The sequence below is a fragment of the Macrobrachium rosenbergii genome, chromosome 14, assembly GCF_040412425.1.
Source record: "Macrobrachium rosenbergii isolate ZJJX-2024 chromosome 14, ASM4041242v1, whole genome shotgun sequence".
Taxonomy (NCBI): domain Eukaryota; kingdom Metazoa; phylum Arthropoda; class Malacostraca; order Decapoda; family Palaemonidae; genus Macrobrachium; species Macrobrachium rosenbergii.
In genome coordinates, this window is record NC_089754.1 from 41,097,613 (window position 1) to 41,118,714 (window position 21,102).

The 21,102-nt window shown below is 33.8% G+C and overlaps 2 protein-coding genes across 3 annotated transcripts in view; one reads left to right on the plus strand and one right to left on the minus strand.

Annotated features, from left to right (window-relative positions):
• The window catches only part of LOC136845538 (zinc finger protein 208-like), a 38,608-nt gene extending 33,035 nt beyond the window's left edge, over positions 1-5,573 (plus strand). The window contains exon 5 of the mRNA XM_067115718.1: positions 3,829-5,573. Within this exon, the coding sequence (XP_066971819.1) occupies positions 3,829-5,445 (1,617 nt within the window). The 3' untranslated portion in view covers positions 5,446-5,573. The remainder of the gene's footprint in view (positions 1-3,828) is intronic.
• A 6,189-nt stretch (positions 5,574-11,762) lies between these two features.
• LOC136846017 (glycine receptor subunit beta-like) overlaps positions 11,763-21,102 on the minus strand; it is a 38,162-nt gene continuing 28,822 nt past the window's right edge. Inside the window, exons 2-11 of one of the 2 annotated variants that reach the window (XM_067116638.1) lie at positions 20,454-20,613; positions 19,426-19,560; positions 19,053-19,139; positions 18,407-18,537; positions 17,187-17,269; positions 15,574-15,705; positions 14,094-14,231; positions 13,140-13,217; positions 12,621-12,778; positions 11,763-12,425 (exon numbers count right to left, since the gene is read on the minus strand). In XM_067116638.1, the coding sequence (XP_066972739.1) occupies positions 12,231-12,425; positions 12,621-12,778; positions 13,140-13,217; positions 14,094-14,231; positions 15,574-15,705; positions 17,187-17,269; positions 18,407-18,537; positions 19,053-19,139; positions 19,426-19,560; positions 20,454-20,495 (1,179 nt within the window). In that variant the 5' untranslated portion in view covers positions 20,496-20,613 and the 3' untranslated portion in view covers positions 11,763-12,230. The remainder of the gene's footprint in view (positions 12,426-12,620; positions 12,779-13,139; positions 13,218-14,093; positions 14,232-15,573; positions 15,706-17,186; positions 17,270-18,406; positions 18,538-19,052; positions 19,140-19,425; positions 19,561-20,453; positions 20,614-21,102) is intronic. The other variant, XM_067116637.1, reaches the window with a different exon arrangement.

The following is a 21,102-nucleotide window of genomic DNA, read 5'->3' on the forward strand; positions in this document are numbered from 1 at the left end:
CATGAAACAATAGGCATTAATTCAATTCAATACCACAACTAGATGCTGGAGTTTTTATGCCGTGCCCCTAACTCTCCTTAATATGTTTAATGCACAAAGAATCCATAATAAAAACTACCGCAAGTATTCTGTTACCGAGATATTAATAATTTGATTTATGTTTCAGCATTCATTCTCACAGGGCTGGTTTTAAACAGTAGGCCTATGCTCAAGGGAGTGGTTGTGGTATTAAACTAAAGATTTAATTAAAACTGAATAAACTGCCTGAACTATATAGAGCCCCTGATCAAGAACACTGAAGTATCACAATACAAACGAATTTTGAATTAGGCCTACTCGCCTCAACAGTAGTAAAATTCGGTCAAGATGTTACCTGGGCCCAAGCTGAGGCTCAGCCTTGCATCAGAGCCAAGCTACTACAGTAAAACGAACTCAACCTACCTCCTTGTACTCAGGGTTTTCCTTAAATTGCAAACAGCACGATGACATTTGTTTGTTTCTCACTCCCTAACATATTGGTTTACACGTAGAGAATTCTGTTCCACGGTTGAAATAGTAGTAGCAATGACCAATGTCTTTAAAACGGCTCCCTTCTCCATTCAACGTTTCAGTGGCTCGTACTTCAAGAAAGTTCTCTCTCTCTCACACACACAATTTTATACATTTGTCACTAAATACTTGCTAGGCACCGTATTTATACGTTCTTTTAAATCGTTAAATGTATTTACATCTTATTTGTTATCCCAATATTCTTTCATAAATGTTTTAATTGATTTTACATCAACATTATGCAAGACATAGATAGCTGACTACAACGAATTGACGTGCCTGATAACCAGAGAAACATGGAAAATAGAAATACGACAAATATCACTTATCTTCGTTGCATTTTGTTTTATTTTCGTTCACCGCTGATTTCATATTCTTCATTCACAGATGTGATGACCCCCAGGACTTTCTCTTCCTCCTCTGTCCTGTGCACTCCATCATTAAGTTTTGATGTTCGTTGTTGAGAAAATCTCCGTTGTCGTGAGTTTTACAGTCCAACAACCAGCAGCTTTCTTCTATAGTTATCTAGTCGAACATTAGGAACAATTAACGATTATTTTTATTGTTGTTGTTATTATTACATTGCTCTTCGAGCAAGAACAGTCTGGAAGAAAATGCGATTGATTTTTTAGGAAAATTTTGTTATCTTTATGTTCTAATTTTATTAAAACAAACGAAAATCAGTTAGAATATTTATTACAATATATTGCACTGTATTTTTAAAAACAGAAAACAATGCCCTTTTAAATTTATCTTGTTTTATGCAAAACTGTGATTTTGGCATTTAGTTGCTTTATCCTGACACCTAAGACTGGAAATAAAGATATAACTTATAAGTTAAGTTAAGTGGAATAATGGGACATGGTCCCGATCGTAAGAAAAATGGAAAAATGTTAGCAAAAAGAAATAATTCGAATGACAAGGTTAAGAAATACAAAAGGGGTGACGTTATAGAGGTAAGATATCTCATAACTATCGAAACCACCTACGTTTGTAAACAAACTTTTGTTTTCTATTACTTGACATGTAAATAACAGATTCCAGGATACTGTGGTAACTTTACAAGACTAGTCTATAGTTCACAATAAAAAATATTTATTGTAATCTGAAGTGATCAGAAAATGCTGGTGATGAAAGTTGCTCTGCCTATGTTAGCTAAACTTAATCCAGTCATCAACATTAGCCTAAGATGATACCTAACGTATATATCAGGATTTCAGCTTACTTTTTTGTATAATTATATGCTAAATTAATTCCTCTCAGAACACCTTATCGATTTCTTTGGTAAATTTCACTTTCTAATCTATAACAAATTTCCGATGTAAAGTATATGTTATGTTGTCCAGTAGATTGGTTTTATTATTCAGTTGCAGTGCAAGGTCGTACTTGACATTGCCTTAGGCCTACCCTCCAGGACCCAACCAAACTTTGCTATAAAAATGTGGCTGTGGCGATTATAGAGGTACAACCTAACCTAACCTTCCCAAAACATTACCTAGGCCAATGTTGCTGTGCCCTACCCAATTGGTTCTCAGCCATGTAAAATAAATTTAAAACTTTGGGCCAGCCCTAGGAGAGCTGTTGATCAGCTCAGTGGTCTGGTCAAACTAAGGTATATTTAACTTTTTTTCCCCTACCTGGTAAGAATTGAGGATCAGAAGTAAAAGAATCTTTGTTAATTAACCATTTTCTGTAAGGACTATAATCATCATCGAGACTATTGGTACATTTTAATTTGGTGATGGCAAGAAATTAACTTACCACAGTATCTCTTATACTGTATTCATATTCTATGTATATGAGGTAATGATTTACATACATCCAAATTTGCAAACTAGGTAAATCTTATTTTAGGTTTGCAGGACTTGGGGGTGAGTGGAAATGAGATTAGAAACATACACATGTGTATCTATATATGCCATCCTTATGATTTTGAATTTTGGTAATTAGCATGTGGAAATCTGTTTCTGCGAGTTGTGCCATAATTTCTGGTGAGCATATTTGTGTGTTGGCTGGCCATAGAGGCAAGGTTTTCATTATGCGTCAAGGATACTGCTACTTTATGTTTCCAAGAACTGTATAATGATGGAATTAATCGTAGTTGGTTGTCTTATACCTGAAATGTAAACATCCCCATTTGTATCTCTAATAAGACTAAGAATCTTATAGTTGAAGTTCTAGAAGCAGTTTCCTCCCTCTCAAGTAGAATTTTAGTGCATGTAAAATATGATGTTTGTTTGATGCATTAACAGACAAAATTTAGAATACATCTTATGTTCTTTAACTACAAACCATTCATTTTTACAAAGAATGCCCTCTGCTGTAAAGTGTTCTTGTGTGTTACATGAGAGTAGGGGTGTTGGCAATGTTAATTACCACTGTTTGTTGTAAGTACTTAATCAGCACCCAGTGAGTACATATACTTGATGTTCAGACTTGATTAATATATGGAGTTTTTATTTATGAAACAAAGTTTAAGAATTTTGTAATAACACATTCTCTTTAATTCTAAATATTAGGACAATCATTGATGTTCACAACCATGATCCTATATTCAACTACTGCAATGTATTTCCATTTCAGAGAGTGGAGAATAAGGGAATTTTCAACTTTAAGGATTGGAAATTACACTCTTAATTCAGAATATGTCCAAGATGTGAAACAACTACAAGACAGATTCTGCATGCACTACCAGCCTGAATGCACACTTTGAATTGCACTTGAAATAACAATAGTATTCATATGAGAGAGGGAAAATGCAATTTTGTAAGACATATCTTGTTTTATGTTAAAAAGGAACATGTCAGTAGCTTTAAACCCACCTCACATTTCTCATTCTATAACTGAAATTTTTGTCATAGTTCAGTGTGTTTTAAACAGTGATGAAAAATTTGCTGACAAAATTTTAAGGACCACATTTGAATACGGTGCTTCTGTCAGAAAATTATTAGATTAGTAGAACTCCTCATGATTTATACTTCAAGAAAAATTATCTTAGTGTGCACATAGTTTATTGTAAGCATATAGTTTGCAACCAGACACTGGTGCATTACAGATGTTTTATTAGATTTCATTTTGTATTTCTGCAGAAAAATTATTAAAAAAATTAATTCTTAATTTTGTATATCTATCATGAATAATGCTTGATTAAGGAGGAAGTCAAGGAATGGTAGATATGGTAGATTTTTGATAGTCAAGGAAATCTTCATAAAGAACTAATTCTGTAGAGTTTATATGGTGGATATTTTAAAAGGGCCTTGTTCTTAGTGTATCAGTTAGAATATTCTTCAATATTTTGACGTTTTTGTTGATATGGAGACAAAAACTGAAGATGCATCCAGTTTATTAGAAAGTGGCCATTATAAAAAAGCTCTTAGTAGAGAAAAGCCTTACGCATGTCAAATTTGTGGGAAATCTTTTAGAGACAAAGCAGTGATACAAAGCCATATGAGGACTCACACTGGTGAAAAACCTTTTATTTGTCAAGAATGTGGTCAAGCATTTAGTGAAAAATGTAATCTTAATGTTCATAAGAGAACGCACACAGGAGAAAAGCCATTTGTTTGCCATGAATGTGGAAAAGGGTTCATTATAAAACAAGTTCTTGAAAAGCATATAAAAACTCACACTGGAGAAAAGCCCTTTGTTTGCCAGGAATGTGGGAAAAGGTTTGGCCAGAAAGACACTCTCACCAACCATATAAGAACTCACACGGGCGAAAAGCCATTTTCATGTCAAGAATGTGGAAAAGCCTTTGCCGAGAAAGGACATCTGAATGTTCACACGAGAACACACACTGGAGAAAAACCTTTTTTGTGTCAGGAATGTGGAAAAGCATTTATTCAAAAACAACATCTGAAGAGACATATGCAGACTCATACTGGAGAAAAACCTTGGCTTTGTGTGGAATGTGGTAAAACCTTTAGTAAAAAGGATAATTTAAATGTTCATATGAGAACCCACACTGGAGAAAAACCATATTCATGTCAGGTGTGTGAGAGGGCTTTTAGTGAAAAAGGTACTCTCAATGTACATATGAGAAGTCATACTGGAGAGAGGCCTTTTCCATGTCCGGAATGTGGAAAAGGATTCGGCTCAAAACAGAAGCTTTCTGTTCATATGAAAATGCACACAGGAGAGAGGCCATTCTCTTGTGATGAGTGTGGTGTAGAACTTCGTTCAAAATGGAGCCTCAATGTACATAAAAGAGCTCATACAGGAATAAAGCCTTATTCATGTGAAGAATGTGGAAAAGCATTTGCAGAAAAGCGGTACCTCACCATTCACTTGAATACTCACTCAGGGGAGAAACCTTTTTCTTGCAAGGAATGTGGTAAGTCATATGCTAAAAGGAATCGTTTGAATGTGCACGTAAGAAAGCATGTTAGAGAGAAACCTTATGTGTGTCAAGATTGTGGGAAGGGATTTACAGAGAAATGGAGTTTAAATATTCATTTGAAAATTCACAATGATGAAAAAGCTTTCATTTGTCAAGAATGTGGCAAAGGGTTTATTTTAAAGGCATATCTTAAAAAACACATGAAGATACATGAAAGTGAAACGTCGTTAAGGAAAGTTGAACATCAAATTATTAGTGATAAACCCAAGTCTCCTGGTTGTCTCCAAGGTGAAGAAATTTGTCATTCACAATTGACTACTAGGACTGTTGACAGTTTAGAAAGCAGTGCCAATATTACTGTGAAATTAGAAGATAGAGAAGAATTATTCCCCTTTGGAAACCATGAAACTGTTTATATTAAAGAGGAGCCTTCCAACTGGAATGTGGAATGTAGCCGTAGCCCTTTGGAAGAAAAAGATTTAGTAAGAGATACTGATAACTCAGAATTTGATCAGGCTCCATTAAAAGCAGAAACAGTTATTTCTCAAGAAACGTGAGGGTATTAGGCAAAATGAATGGATGAATGTGATCGTGTAATATTTTTAAACTATTTATATATCTTTCAGTATTATATTTGTTTACTTTTTTGGTAATCCACACTTACTATTCTTGATGGTACTTAGAAGAACATATATATTGAAATTAGCAATTGAGCATGCAATATTAAAAAAATAATGAAAGACAAGTAGTTGGCAGCTTAATAGTGTAAATAATATATTTTCATGAAATTCATAATTTTTAAGAATGTTATGATACAGCTCTAATCAAATGTCCTTCTAGCATACTCGTATGTAATTTAGTTTCTGATACCTGTTTCTTGAATGATGGGTTTGTAATGAAAGTGAGTGAGTTTAATGCAAAACTGCTACAGTATTTTCAAGTAAACCCATCAGCCATAAACTGAGTTCCTCTTTTTCTAGGCCTGGGGGTACCATGAGGATGTAACTCCTTTGAGACTCACAGCGGCTAACAAAAATGGGTTTTTCATACGTCAAAATCTGTTTTATTTTTCTCACATACTGATATGTATATCACAAAAATCAATACATTTATTCAATGTACAGAAATGTTCATCAAAGATTATAGTTTCATTTTTATAGAGGTCTGCATTAATAAAACAGCATTGAACGTAATTTTTTTCTTTCATCTTTCCTCTGTGTATCTAACTGGATACAGGTTTACATGTGAACTTCAGAAGAAATAGGGTCTACAATCTAGAGTAACAAAGGGGATTATAGATGATAGCGATAGCCAGTGAAAAAAAACACACATTTCCCACTTAAGGAAAGCATGAAATGAAGGTGTTCATTGCCTTTATGCAGTGCTGTTTGGAGGTTTGCTAAAGTGGCCTTTCATCTTTTTCCTCTTTTTTTATTATAGAACTATTGGAGGTACATTATTTATTACTTAATAAAACTAAATTAAAGTACATTAGACTGAACAAGAAAAATATACCAGCAGAAGGCTTTCCCCAAAGCCCCTACCATAATTGTGTTAGGGCACGATAGGGAGTAAAGGCATTGGTGTGGACACTGACTGACACGCACATGCATAAAGAACCGGAGATTGTGGTGGGTGGTTTAGATTAAGGTGGCTTATGCCAGCACAGACACTTCCCTGTAAGCGATTCTAAGGGTCACAAGGACCCTCAACACCAAACAAACACTATATAAATATATTATATATATGTATATATATATATATATATATATATATATATATATATATATATATATATATATATTTACCCTTTAAGAGATTTAAAACCTTTTGTGAAAGTAACATATTTTTATTGATGAAATGACCCATTCATTCTTTGGGTCTTTGTTTGATTATGCCAAATTAATCCTTGTTCAGATGGAGGTTAAGAATAAGTCCAAAGGTCTACATCCCTATCACTCACTCGATGGCTCAGGGCAGTGACCTGTGCTGGCATAGTCAACATTAATTTGAATAAACTATTTGTATATATGTATGTGTATATATATATTATATAATATATGTATATATATGCAGTATATATATATATATATATATATATATATATATATATATATATATATATAGGTAAGAGTCCAAAGGTCTACATCAGGCTCTTTACTCCTTATCAAGGAGTACAAAGCCTGATGTAGATCTTTGACTCTTGACTTTCCATCCGAAACAAAGATTTATGAGGCATATGATAAAAGATTTTATTGCCTATTTTAAACCCTTGAGAGGCATATATATATATATATATATATATATATATATATATATATATATATACACACACATATATAATATATATACTGTATATATATATATATATATATATATATATATATATATATATATATATATATATATATAGTATAAATAGAAATAAACACAATCACTTGTGGAACAGAGATAAATTTCTGGCTCACATCATCTCAAAATAAATAAATATAAATTTCTTTGGGATTTTTAATTGCCCTCCATACAACACTCGAAAACTGCTATTGTTTTGGCGGGAGAAAGGACGTTTTTTTGTAAGTGAAATATAATTAAAATGATTAGATTTAGTTCCAATTGAAAAATTCCAAAGTGAATCTATTTTAATTTTTAAGCACAGTCAATCAAAGTAATGCTCTTTAAAATAGTTTTACCTTCTATAAAACAAAAACTTTAAAAATCCCCCCTCCCCCACCCCCACAATTCCCATGGAGGCAGCTGTCGTCCTCAAACAGCAATGCATAAACGAAGGGTTTACCCTCACGGCGGGAAATCCCTCTCTCTCATTGGTTATATCATTCCCAATTGTGATTGGTCAATGTCCACGCTTACTAACGTCATGAAAAAAGTTATGTGTTGCACTGTAGAAATCAAATGATATTCTGGCTTAGCGATCGTATTATATTTAATTTAATTTTTAAAATTCTTAATCATATTCAGTCTTTGTTTGACCCAGATCAAGGCATTTTTGCAGAAACAAAACATCACATATAAACTTAAGTGGGTTCTTTGTTGTATTAAATCTACGTAAGGTAAGCGCCAAAAACATCTATATTATATATTAAATTTTAGCTTATAAGATAGAATTTCACAAAAGGAGGACTGATAATTTAATAATATTGACTTTAAAATTGGTAAATTGAGTTGAAAAGGGGACTTAATCAAATAAAATATATGAGTGTTAAGAATTGTTTGATTGTACTTTGGCTACAATGCAAGGCGTCGTCTGCATATCAAGAATAAATATGATAACTGGTACCATTTCAACGCAAAGAATGAGATGATTACAGTTAATAAAGTGTATTTCTTTATTTTTGAATTTTATCCTTTCAGGGAAAAGTCATAAAGCCATCTGATAACCGACACAGATGTTGTAAAGCGTTATATTAATATAAAACCAGCTTTAGTCTTGTCTTTTGGTGCATTATGGGAACAACTGTGACGTAACAGTAGCAGCGTTGGCAAGCACGGAATTCATTCATGGAAGTCCAAAACTTGACGTCACCATAGAAGACATATTTCCGTTGCTGTTAGAATGGCCCTATGGGAGGGGGCATTACCAAATAAAAAAAGTTAAAATCGACTATGCGAAGTATAAAAATTACTCTTTTCCACCTTCAGGTGGGCCATATGCTAGCACCGTCCTAGCTCAGAGGCCTCCCATAATTGTGGTAAGAAATGAGTAAGAGGCCTGATGTATACCTCTGAACTCGGGCCACTTGCAGAAATATATAGACTGTGATGAGTCTTTGAATTAATAAAACTTAAAACTTTAGTCGTATTTTCTCGATACTAAGAAGAGACATATATATTGAATATATAACATTAAATATTTATTTAAACACATATATATATATATATATATATATATATATATATATATATATATATATATATATAATCACATCAATATAAAAAAACAACAGCAAACAAACTCAGTAACTCCGATAAGTTACTTTTTTTTTTTTTTTTTAGTGAAAAGGGCGATTCATCCTACACCGCTTTCATTGAATATCTCGCATTAAATTTTTATTTAAACACACACACACACACACAACACACACACATATATATATATATATATATATATATATATATATATATATATATATATATATATATATATATATATATATCACATCAATATAAAAACAACAGCAAGCACAGTAACTCCGATGCTACATATTTATTGAGCGGAAGGGACGATTCATCCTACACCGGTTTCTACATCCCCATAGCCAACAACGCTAAAAGGCTTCCGATATGTTCTGAAGAATGGGACCATCAAAATTCATCCTACACCATTTTGAAGATTATATGAACTGTAATTACTGATTTAATATTAAATTTATTTCCATGTTAAAAAAAACTGCTAATTCAGTCTGTATTCCATAAAGCACAGGAACACCTTCATGGCGGGAAACAGTATTTTTTTTTCCTCACTGGCTATATCATCTTCAGCGGTAATTGGTCGTGGTTAGTGTTAACTACCAAAGAGTTTACCGCTCAAACTGTGACGTCACGAAACTGTTGACGTGAGATGCACTCTAATCCTAAAATATAAACTTAAAATTCACGTGACTTTCTTTTTTAAGGATAAAATAATTGTTTCTTTTGCATTTTTAAAGTGCATAATCATACACAAAGAGTTGATCCATGGAAAGGCTGTATAACAGAGATAAAACTTGATAAATAGAACAAGTTGGATTCTTCTGAAAACTTTTATTTTATTACTGAAAACAAGTAAGTTACTGTCGTGAAACATCTGTATGAATATTCACTGAATTTCAGCTATTAAAATGTGTTCTAATAAAATGAAGGCTTTAAACTTAATTATATTTAATTTAGAATAGATATGGTGAGCAGAAATAGAATATTAAGTATAATAAAATAGCTTCAAAGGATTCCACGATTATCTGGCTACAATGCAAGCTGTCGTCTGCGTAACCTAGAATAAAAATATATAACTAATAATATTCAGCGTAAAAAAATTGAAATTTAACAATCAATAAGGAGTATTTCATTATCCAGTTATCATTTCATAGTTTTACGAATATGCTTTAAAGCCTTCTATCATCAGACACAGACAATGTAAAGCGTCACATTAATATCAAGAAGGATTAAAAGATTTTTCTGTTGCTTTCATATAGCAACCATCGTGTGATGTAAACAGCAGTAGCGGAATTGGTAGGTGTGGCATTCAACACGTAAAGTGATATGACGTCACCATAGACAATGACCAATCAGAGCTGCGGATGATTGTTACAGTCAGTGGGAGGACATATTATATTTCCCGCCAAGGAAAAATCATAAGATGAAGGTGTTCCTCGCCTTTATGCATTGCTGTTTACTCAAACGTTAACTGAGAGATGTCCCCAGCTCACAATTCACAGCCCTCCGTTATTCGCGCTATTTATCCAAAGGACAGCAAACAAGCCACTAAAACCAAAACACACTCTCAAGTTTCAACTTACCAGTCAGCAGTAACGTTGTCCTAACTTGACGGCGGCCAAAGAAGGAGTGCTCCAGGTGGTGGCGAGTTGGGGTGTAACCTCACTCATTCCTCTCGCCCTCACAGCCACCAGTATACTTACCTTGTTACCAAGTTTAAAAAAACTTCCAGCTCATGGGCAATGGCTTGTATTTCAGTAGGAACAAGTAAATAATTAAGAGATGAACCAAAATAAAATGAGAAAAATGAACACACTAAAAAGTTTCATCAATAAGGTTGCTTGCTTCTCCTTGAAGTTTCAGACGAATTAGCTCACACAGCACTGGTGAGTCCTGATGGTTTTCTATGAAACTTCCATATATATATATATATATATATATATATATATATATATATATATATATATATATATATATATATATATATATATACATACATACATACTGTATAACTTCCGAAAAAGACAGGCGGATAAACGCGGATGATACTTGATATCCTTTCAGCTCCTTAATCTGTTTTCCTCTACGTTCTTGCTCTTAGACATTATAGGATAAATGAAAGAAAATGTATGGACAGAATAAACTTTATAATGTAAGGATACCAGCAGAAAAGCTGCCAAAATTGAGAAAGGTTGTACAACTGATCATGTATTTGCCCACACGTATATAAGTTACTGTATACTTACAGATATTTACATGTATGTGACGATGTATATATATATATATATATATATATATATATATATATATATATATATATATATATATATATATATATATATATATATAACAGCACAACAGTAAAACCTTCTTAATCCACTAATGAATGAGTTGAGGCATTATATATATATATATATATATATATATATATATATATATATATATATATATATATATATATATATATATATATATATATGAGAGAGAAATTAGGAATGGCTGTATTTATCCCTTTGAAACTGAAGGTCCTTCAGTGCAGTGGATATTATTACCATGGCACAAAAGTTCCTCTCTTTAGAAGTTCTGTAACTAAAGCGTGAGAACAGCAAAAGGTCACTGAAGGACTTAGCTGACCCTTTGACCCCTCGCGAGGGTCCAGCTACCCGAAAAACCTAATTTCCCGGGATAGGAAGGCTTTACTTTTTGTGTACAATATATATATCACACATACTGGAAATATCAATGCACATTCAACTAAAATTAGTGTCACGAATCTTGAATATTCATGACTTCAAAGGACTCAAAAGGAAACAATCTGTGTTTATCATCCTCTGCAAAATAAAGATAAAATCAGCTTGAAATATAAAATCCCCCAGTGATTTTATTCAGCGCATAACTATGAGGTGAACATACAGACTAAATGATGAAGTCTATGTAGCACTAAAAGCTTTCTTTCTCTTGTTTTTTTTTTTTAGCAGCACCAATATTTGAGGTACTTTCACTTCTCCAAAGAGTCACAGGCTAAGCCTACCTAAAGATATATGCCTTTACCTAGTTATACAAATATAAGTGTACATTTTAACATCATGCATCTATGAACTCTCACAGACAGAACCAGATCCTTCTTCGAAACTAAGAGAGGTTTGAGACTCGCCTTCATGAGTAAGGATTCATGGCATGTTCTTGCAAGACATATATATATATTAGATCATCATCAACAATATCACTTCAGTTTATAATATCAATAACAATCATAGAGTTGATAACAAAATCAATCAAAAGAAGAAAGTCTCAGGAAATGAAGAGGCCCCCAACCGCGGGGCCAAGAATGACAGATAAGGAGAACTCCTGTTATACTCTTGGAACTCGAAAACGACGTCCTTAACCTGGAAAACAGCAATCTTTTCTCCTCTGGCTATTGGGGAATCTCAGCCGAGAGAGACCCTTGCTGCTGGGATCCTGTTAAGAGGATGAAGTATCCTGTGACGAAAGAGAAGTAGGTGAGGGGGAAGAGAATCCTCGAGGCCTCGTCGATGGCGGTGTCCCCCCGCCAGAAGTTCTTCCAGGCCAGAGTCCATCGGGTCAAACGCTCGCTGGAGACGCCAAGCACCTGACATTCAATGAATGTTATGTTCAGTGTATGAGTAGGAAAATGTATAATTATACATGATTAAAATCAGATAATGAATATATAGAATTAACGAAAGTCTCTTGATAATTACACTTAAAGTAGTGTCTAGGGGAGAGTATGTTTTTTCTTTTTTTTTTATTTCGATAAAAATATTTCTTAGTCGAGCAGCTATACCTGTGACGGTCCATTTGGAGTTGGGCTGATAATTCCCTGGCCCAAGCCGTTAGTTCGCCGGTAGTGGACGTGGTAGACGATGGAAAACTCGAGCAGGGCAGCAAACACGTACACCATACATGTGATCATCCAGATGTCTAAGGATTTGATGTAGGAGACTGAAAAGGAAGGGCAAGTGTCAGGTGTGCGATGGTATACTTTTGTGAGTAATGCCAATTCTGAGAATAAAATCCCTTTACACAGTTTATTTATTTTATAGTTACTTATTTACATGCACTCGTATAAATAACACACACACACACACACACACACATGCCATCATGGTCATAGATTCTAAAACACACACACTGAACTCAAGAAGTGAGAATGCCTCATTTATTTCTTGAGTCTTTAAAAATGTAAAACAAATTATAGTAAAATCATGACGTAACGTCTAACAACCTTGCTGTCTGTTCCACCCTCATTCTCTCATACTAATGAGTGACACGACACCTCAGCAGGTGGGTCCTATGATCTTACCTGGAGGGAGATTTTTCGTTGACTGGGAGTACTGGGTCGCCATCGTGAGGATCGAAGTTACTCCCAAGGTCACGCGAGCTGTGGGAATTTATCTGTGGTTAATTATCATCGTCGTTAAAAGCTTCTTCCTATATAGCTGCTGCAATTCAGCTCCTCATAACAATGTCTTGTTCTAATCTCAGCTTCCCATTTAAAATTAGTCCTTGGGACCAACTTTGTGAGGCTTTGAATTGCTGCAACTTTCCAAAATTTCCAGTAAGAATAGAAAGTTTATGCAAGGAAAAGGGGCTTGCTATGCTTTGAGGGGGATGCTAAAAGATGACTTGGCGTAAGAAGAGTGATAACATTATTCACTACTATTTTGCATTTCTGTTATCTAGGAATGAAGATGGATTAAAATGACAATTTAAATGAATTCCTAATATTTTTGTATGTTCATACAAGTTATTAGGTGTTGATCTTACATTGCCCCAGTGCAGCTTACCCACGAGGATAAGGTTTACTGTAGATTCTTCTAGTATTTTGCTTTGGCACTGGGTAGGAGAATTACCTTTATACTCAACCTTCCCTCTTTTATCTAATCATGAGACTAGACATACATAACTAACTTACTAAATAGCTTTTGGCTTTCAGGTATTATGACTCGTTGTCCCTTGCATCGAACTAACAAATTTCATTGCTAATTTCAAAAACAGTGTACTGCAGATATTTAAAAAAAATACCCATAGTGGCATTAGTCTTCAAATGGAGAACCAAATCCACAGTTATGTAAATTACTTATATTTAAAGATAGATAGGTACAGATAGTTTTCGGTAAAAGGGAAATCGAACAGATTCCCGAAAGCTACCTGTACTGATCCATCTTTAAATATACGTACATTTACATAACTGTGGATTTGTTTCTCCAACGTGGATATTTTTGGGAAAGGTCCCTTTTCTCCAGCACAACTTTACCTGGTGTGGCATCCGGAGCGATCCAGAAGGACATCCAGGAAAGGATGACGATGAGAACTGTGGGGACGTAGGTGTGCAACATGTGGAAGTCTGGGTGACGGACCAGCACGAAGACCGCCTTGACGCATGGGTAGTCACCTGGGAGAAATTTAGTCGTTACTGAGGACTAAATGGAAAGTTTCATCAAAAGCAACAACAGTAAGGTCCTTACGTCTTAGACAGTGTTACCGAAACGTGGAAATGTGGCCTCCGGTGTAGGAGTTTTGATGCACAAGAAGATCTGGTGCAGAAGTGGCGTCTTCATTTTACGGTCTGCCACACCAAGTGTGGAAAAAATTTCCACACTCTTTTTAGGGGTTTATTGTGGTCAGATACACTTGTTTCTTATATTATGTGATTCTTTGTCCTATATTCTCGGTCATTTGCATGTTTATATTTTACATAATAATGGCTGAATAAAGAGCCCTCAAAGGATGGTTATTTACGGCGAATTATGAAGCAGCAGAAGTCGATTGAGGAGCGATGTCTTGATCGACACATCGAATGCAGACGACAACAGAGTGTCAGCTGTAGGTTTTCATCTAATCAAGGTAACTTAAATCTGTTTAAAATTGTTTTAATAAATGTAAAAATTGATTGTAATTAACTTGATAAGGGGAGTTTATTGGAAATCATCTTTAGACTGTGAAGGAAAGGGTATATTGTTTTATATACGTTAGATTTTACATATGGTTGAAAGAATTTAAAATTTAGGCAAGCGTGGATGTCAGTGGTGTGGAAATGTGGCAACACTGCTGGCGACCTGAGCGTTTTCAGTCAAGCTTGTTACTAAGGTAGACCATCATGTATGGACGTGCGTGATGTGTGTATTCCTCTGTCTGTCACCATGATCCTGAAAATAGGCGCCCAAATACCGTAGACTCTACGCACAACTTTGTCCTAAAATAGACCATAACTTTTGAAAATATCCTTTAGGATATTAAAATTTTCATGTATGTCATGCTAACTCCACTAAATGAAACACTTTTCAGATTCTTGAATAAGTTTCAGTAGCATATCTTGTCTAAGCAAAAGTTTCTGTTTTCTACATTTACAAAATGAAAATGGTGTTTTTGTCAACACATCCTCAAACGGAACGCTCGAGAGAAATTGGTTAGGGGCCGGTAGGGGAACATGTATCGCTTTTGTAATACATAATACTCAACAATAAAACAGTTTTAGTAACTATATATATATATATATATATATATATATATATATATATATATATATATATATATATATATATATATATGCAAACTTTATCACTCACATAATTGTTCTGTGCATTAATACAATTAATAACAGGGCCTCATTTAAACTGGATGGTATCTAGCGGAGATATTTAATCAGGAAAATTTGTGTTTTGATTATAGACAGCCTTAGAACTTTATGACAGACGAATGAACATACACAAAAGATCACATGTCCTGCAACTTACTATTGCACACTTCGTGCTCATACTTGGCGAGAGAAAAATGCGGTAATGAGAAAATATCGGCGTCCAGTTTGCTGCCCGCATGAGCCCAGCTCTCGCACCACTGGAACTGCACCGTGTCCGATTTGTAAGACACTGCCAGGGAGAGAAGAAGAAGAGAACACCTGATTAGGAAGATGCAGAAAACGTACTTTAGAGTCGACAGTCTTTTGTTGATGTTGTTTAGTGGAGATGCTTTTTTTTTTCTTCTTGACACTTTCTTGTCTGCATAGATAGCTAAGGCTTTTTACCAGTCAAGCGTGATACAAATTAATTAATGAGATTCTTTATTTATTTTGATAAATGTCTGATTATTAAGATAGAAGAGTTAGTTAATTCGTGGAATGGAATGAAATCTATGACGTCATTCAGCGCTGAAAGGGAAATTGAAAGTAAAAAGGTTTGAAAGGTGTAACAGGACGAAAACCTCGCAGTTGCACTATGAAACAATTACTAGGAGAGGGTGGAAAGTAAAATGAAAAAAGAGAATATGAACAGAGGAACAGTAAAATGAATGAAAGGGGTTGCAGCTAAGAGCCGGAGGACGCTGCAAAGACCATTAAGTAATGCCTACAGTGCATAGCGTGAGGTGAACTGACAGCCCTATTCCCCTAAGAGGTAGTTAATTCTACGCCAAAATTTTGGACTGGATGTGAAGTTCTTGTCCAAAGTAGTGACAGTGAAATACAAAAATCTTTCTCAGTTTATTATAAAAAAAAACGAAACAAAATCATGAAGAAAATAAAAAAAAATAAAACGATGAGTTTGAGACATTTTTTGTAGTGATGATTCTCTCCATCTCACGACAATGGAATGACGCAAAATCTCTGGCACTTTCATTACCAGTTTTTGTGCTCCGGTGCATTCAATTGGGAGGTAATTTGAAACTTAATGGCTCACAAGACTGCAGCACATTCCATACGCAGTTTAAAAGCATCCTTGCCTGTAGGGAATCACATACACACACTCACATACTCCTCAAATATATGTACAGTATATATATATATATATATATATATATATATATATATATATATATATATATATATATATATATATATATATATATATATATGTATATATATATATACACACAAACATACACATATAATTTATGTATTTATATATATATATACATATACTGTATATATTATATAAATGTATATATTATATGTATATTATATTTTAATATGTATATATATAAAGACAAACTTCACGAAGGAAATAGAAAAAGTGGAGTGCTGCAAGGCCTTTCGACTTATAGTCCTTTACTTAGCAGACTATAAGTCGAAATGTCTTGCAGCACTCCACTGTTTCTCTTTCCTTCGTGGATTTTGTCTTTATTTATATATTCATCACGTTCCATATTTTCGTGATTCACTTATACATACACACATATACATATATATAATATGTAATATATATAAATATATATATATATATATATATATATATATATATATATATATATATATATATATATATATATATATATATATATATATATATATATATATATATATATATATCAACAATCTATAACTCTCTCAATAATAACAATTGATATAGCAACTTACGGCTCTGTATCAGCATTTCGCATTTCTGTTCGTCGTGAGGGTAATGATGGAAGTCGAAATGACAGCTTAAGGTGATGCTCATCCTTGGAAAAAGAGAAATATGTATGATTATTCTCAGAAAGATTTACGCCATTCAGAAAGGGCTATGAAAAATAAACAGAAAGATGCGATATAATAACTGCATATAATGTTTAGTTGAGAGCACCCTCACATATATATATATATATATATATATATATATATATATATATATATATATATGTGTACTGTATATATATATATATATATATATATATATATATATATATATATATATATATATATATATATATATATATATATATATATATATACATATACACAGTAGGTAGACCGTCGACTGGAGTCGTTGGAAGGTAACTGTGTCGAGGATCGAGACCCGGCAGTACTGATCCATTTATAATTTATAAATTTCCCTCCGTTGATAATCCTCCATCGGGGATATTCCAGAAGTAGCGTGAGTTGGATATTAAAACATTTGTAGCTTCATGATTGTATATAAATCACAGTGTGATAAAAATTTCATATATATATATATATATATATATATATATATATATATATATATATATATATATATATATTATATCTATCTCTATCTGTCTTGATTAACAGAAGCAAAGAATGAACCTATTTTATTCAATAAATACTTTCTGTATAGGTGTTATTTTCTTATTCTATCGAATTAAGGTCAAGAGGAAAAAGGAGAAAGAAATACCATGGATTTTAATAATAATAATAATAATTAATAATAATAATAATAATAATAATAATAATAATAATAATAATAATAATAATAATAATTGAAAAATACTCATAGTAGCATGAGTCTTAAAAAGAAGCAAAAGTTATGTACATGTACATATATCAAAAGACAAGTCAAATAGATGGCTTTCGGGAATGTTCGGTTCCCCTTTTCAATCTGATCAGATTGAAAAGGGGAATAACAAGATTAATAATATTGATTTGTCTTTAAATATATGCACTGTAATAAGTGTGGATAATCAATAATAATAATAATAATAATAATAATAATAATAATAATATAATAATAAGAAGAAGAAGAAGAAGAAGAAGAAGAAGAAGAAGAAGAAGAAGAAGAAGAAGAAGAAGAAGAAGAAGAAGAAGAAGAAGAAGAAGAAGAAGAAGAAGAAGACACAGTAGGTAATAGTGATCCTCACCTGCTGAAGAGCCTGATATGGCCATCGGAAGTGTAAAAGGCCAAATATTCATTGGTTACCCAATCTTTGTGTATGGACGACCGGATGCCGTTCTTGAAGAAAGCGTCAGGCTGCCAGATTTTATCCAGGTACTGAAATGGGAAAATGATGTTTTTTTTTTATGGAAAAGATCGAAAACAGGCACTCTGGAAGTTTTGGGTATCCCTGCAGTGATGGGAACGATATTTCTTAAGTCAGCTCTGGATATTTTTAGTGAATTATTTTTTTCAAAAGTTTTGTTTGTGTGAGTTTATATCAAGTGAGGAGTCACGTTACATTCCCTGAATTTTGTTTAACTTAAGGGTATATATATATAATATATATATATATATATATATATATATATATATATATATATATATATATATATATATATATATATATATATATATATATATATATGGTATTCTGTTGAGCAGTCCCATTAACCTGTGCTTTAAAAAAAAAAAATAGTAACCTTAATATGCTTCTAATCTCTGACCACCACAAGAGGCAGTTTTAAAAGTGTTTTCATTCAGACGACCGCGTTTATAAAAAAAACACTCTACTGTTATAAGAGACAAATGGTCTAAGATACTATAAAATTATAATTAAGGAGAATACTGACCGTTATGGGAAGAATAATCCTTCTTCCAGCATCTGGATGAGAGTCCATGCACCGGTGGATGATGGTCGTGTAGTTCCCAGAGCACACCTGTTGGTCAAAAGTCAGCTGGAAAATTATCACACCCGTAATTTCTACTATTCAAGAACATTCCGTGACCTCAATGGAAATCATGACCATCTTTCCTTAGTTATAGACATGATGCAATATTTAAACAGTAGGTCTCCTCAGCGTTTTACTTGCGAGGTGTTATAGTTGAAAAGAAGAATTTATAACTGAAAAAGATGGATGAATACATTGGTATTTTTTATGGCAACAAATGTCAGTTATGCGACTGTAACAATATCATGTCTTTATCGACCTCATAAGTAAATACCTCCAGGAACTGAAGAGGTTTGGTTATGTTGGGAGGAGGAGGGTTCCAGCATGTCTGGTGTTCTTGGTGTTCCAGAGGCCAGCGTAGTCTCCAGTCCTTCCAGCGGTAGGTTACGAATGATTCCACGCTGAACGTCTGAAAAAGTGCGAGTGTTTATGCATTTTCTCCCTGGGAACGCCAAAGGTCAGCCTGAGAGGCTACGACATGTTTTGAGAGCGATGGCCAAAACGTAACGGTACTACTTGCAAAATTATCAATTATGAGCTGAACTAAGCTTCGACGCTTAGTACTGAACTGAAAAGTTCTCCATTACATGCAGAAATAAGTTCGAAATCTAAATGTCTTTGTTCTTTGTCAGGTAAACAGCAAATACTCGAGCTCAGTACCGAACTGCAGAATTCTCTTTTAGGTAGGAAGCTAAACTTCAAAGCTCACTACTGGACTGAATTATTCTCTGTTAGGTACTAAGCTAGAAGGCGCCTCATTTACATTCAAAATACCGGTCATTTCTTAACAGATGGTGGTAAACCTACCTTAAAGATTAAACAAAGAAGTACATTATTGTAAGATGAATGTCGCTGAAGGTACTTAGCAATTGTACTTGCAGGTAATGGTATCGATCTTTACCAGCTTGGGCCTAGTAATTGACCTGTCCGTCTGACTGTCTGTCAGATCCTCTAATTTCTCTGTTCACAACAGTTAAAATGATCGACCTTGCTAAGAATTGCTGACCTAAACAAGACAGATTTCATACTTGAGATGCTTACACCATTAATGAAGCCGGTGAGAAGAGGTAGGTCAAGGTTAGGTTCAAGGTCATAGTTAGAGGTCAAAGGTGAAAGAGGATTTTGCTGCTGCTGGGAACACTGTGCTTGACAAACACAACTTGTTTCATTTGTTAATAAGACCATTCTTACGCCAAGTAAATGACTCTCACTACCTGTAACGGCTATTATTCTCACTTTCAGCAGTGGTTCTCATCACAAGTAAGGAACCTTACCATAAGCACAACAAGGAATGGTCCTTACCATATCATTTTCATTGATGGACGTGATGTCGAGAAGCTTCATGTCGAAGTAAACGATGACGGGTTCAACGTCGGTGGCTGGGGCGGTGTATTTGTCATAATAAGAAGGAACCAACTTGTCGTAAGCATCCGTACTCAAGGATCTAGTGACCTCTCGACCTCTGTGAAGTTAAAAAAAAAGTCAGAACTTTATTAGATGTATAGCTTAAACGCTAAACCATATTTTGGCCGTTATGATTAGGGTCAGCATATATAGTGAACTATTGATTATAGTTTTAGTTTCATTTACTTGCACTGGCGGTGGGACACAGTGAGGCTTTATTAAAGCGAGCAGCGTGAATAAAGATCAATTACACAGTAGTAATATGTGAATAATTTATTAGTTATGTTACAAGAAATTATGGTCCACTACCAGCTCATTTGCCTAACGATATAGAAATTATAACGTAGCCATTTAAATAGTAATTTCGTTTCCATAGTGACTGATTTGCAAGTATTGACGAATCTCAGTCATGCAAAAAATGGAAGCAAATGTGCAAAGAAAACATCAGCATAGAAAGAAGAAAGTGTCACTATCAAGATGAAACACAAATACTAAAGACGTTAAAACAGATGGTGTTTACGACAATAATAATAATAATAATAATAAT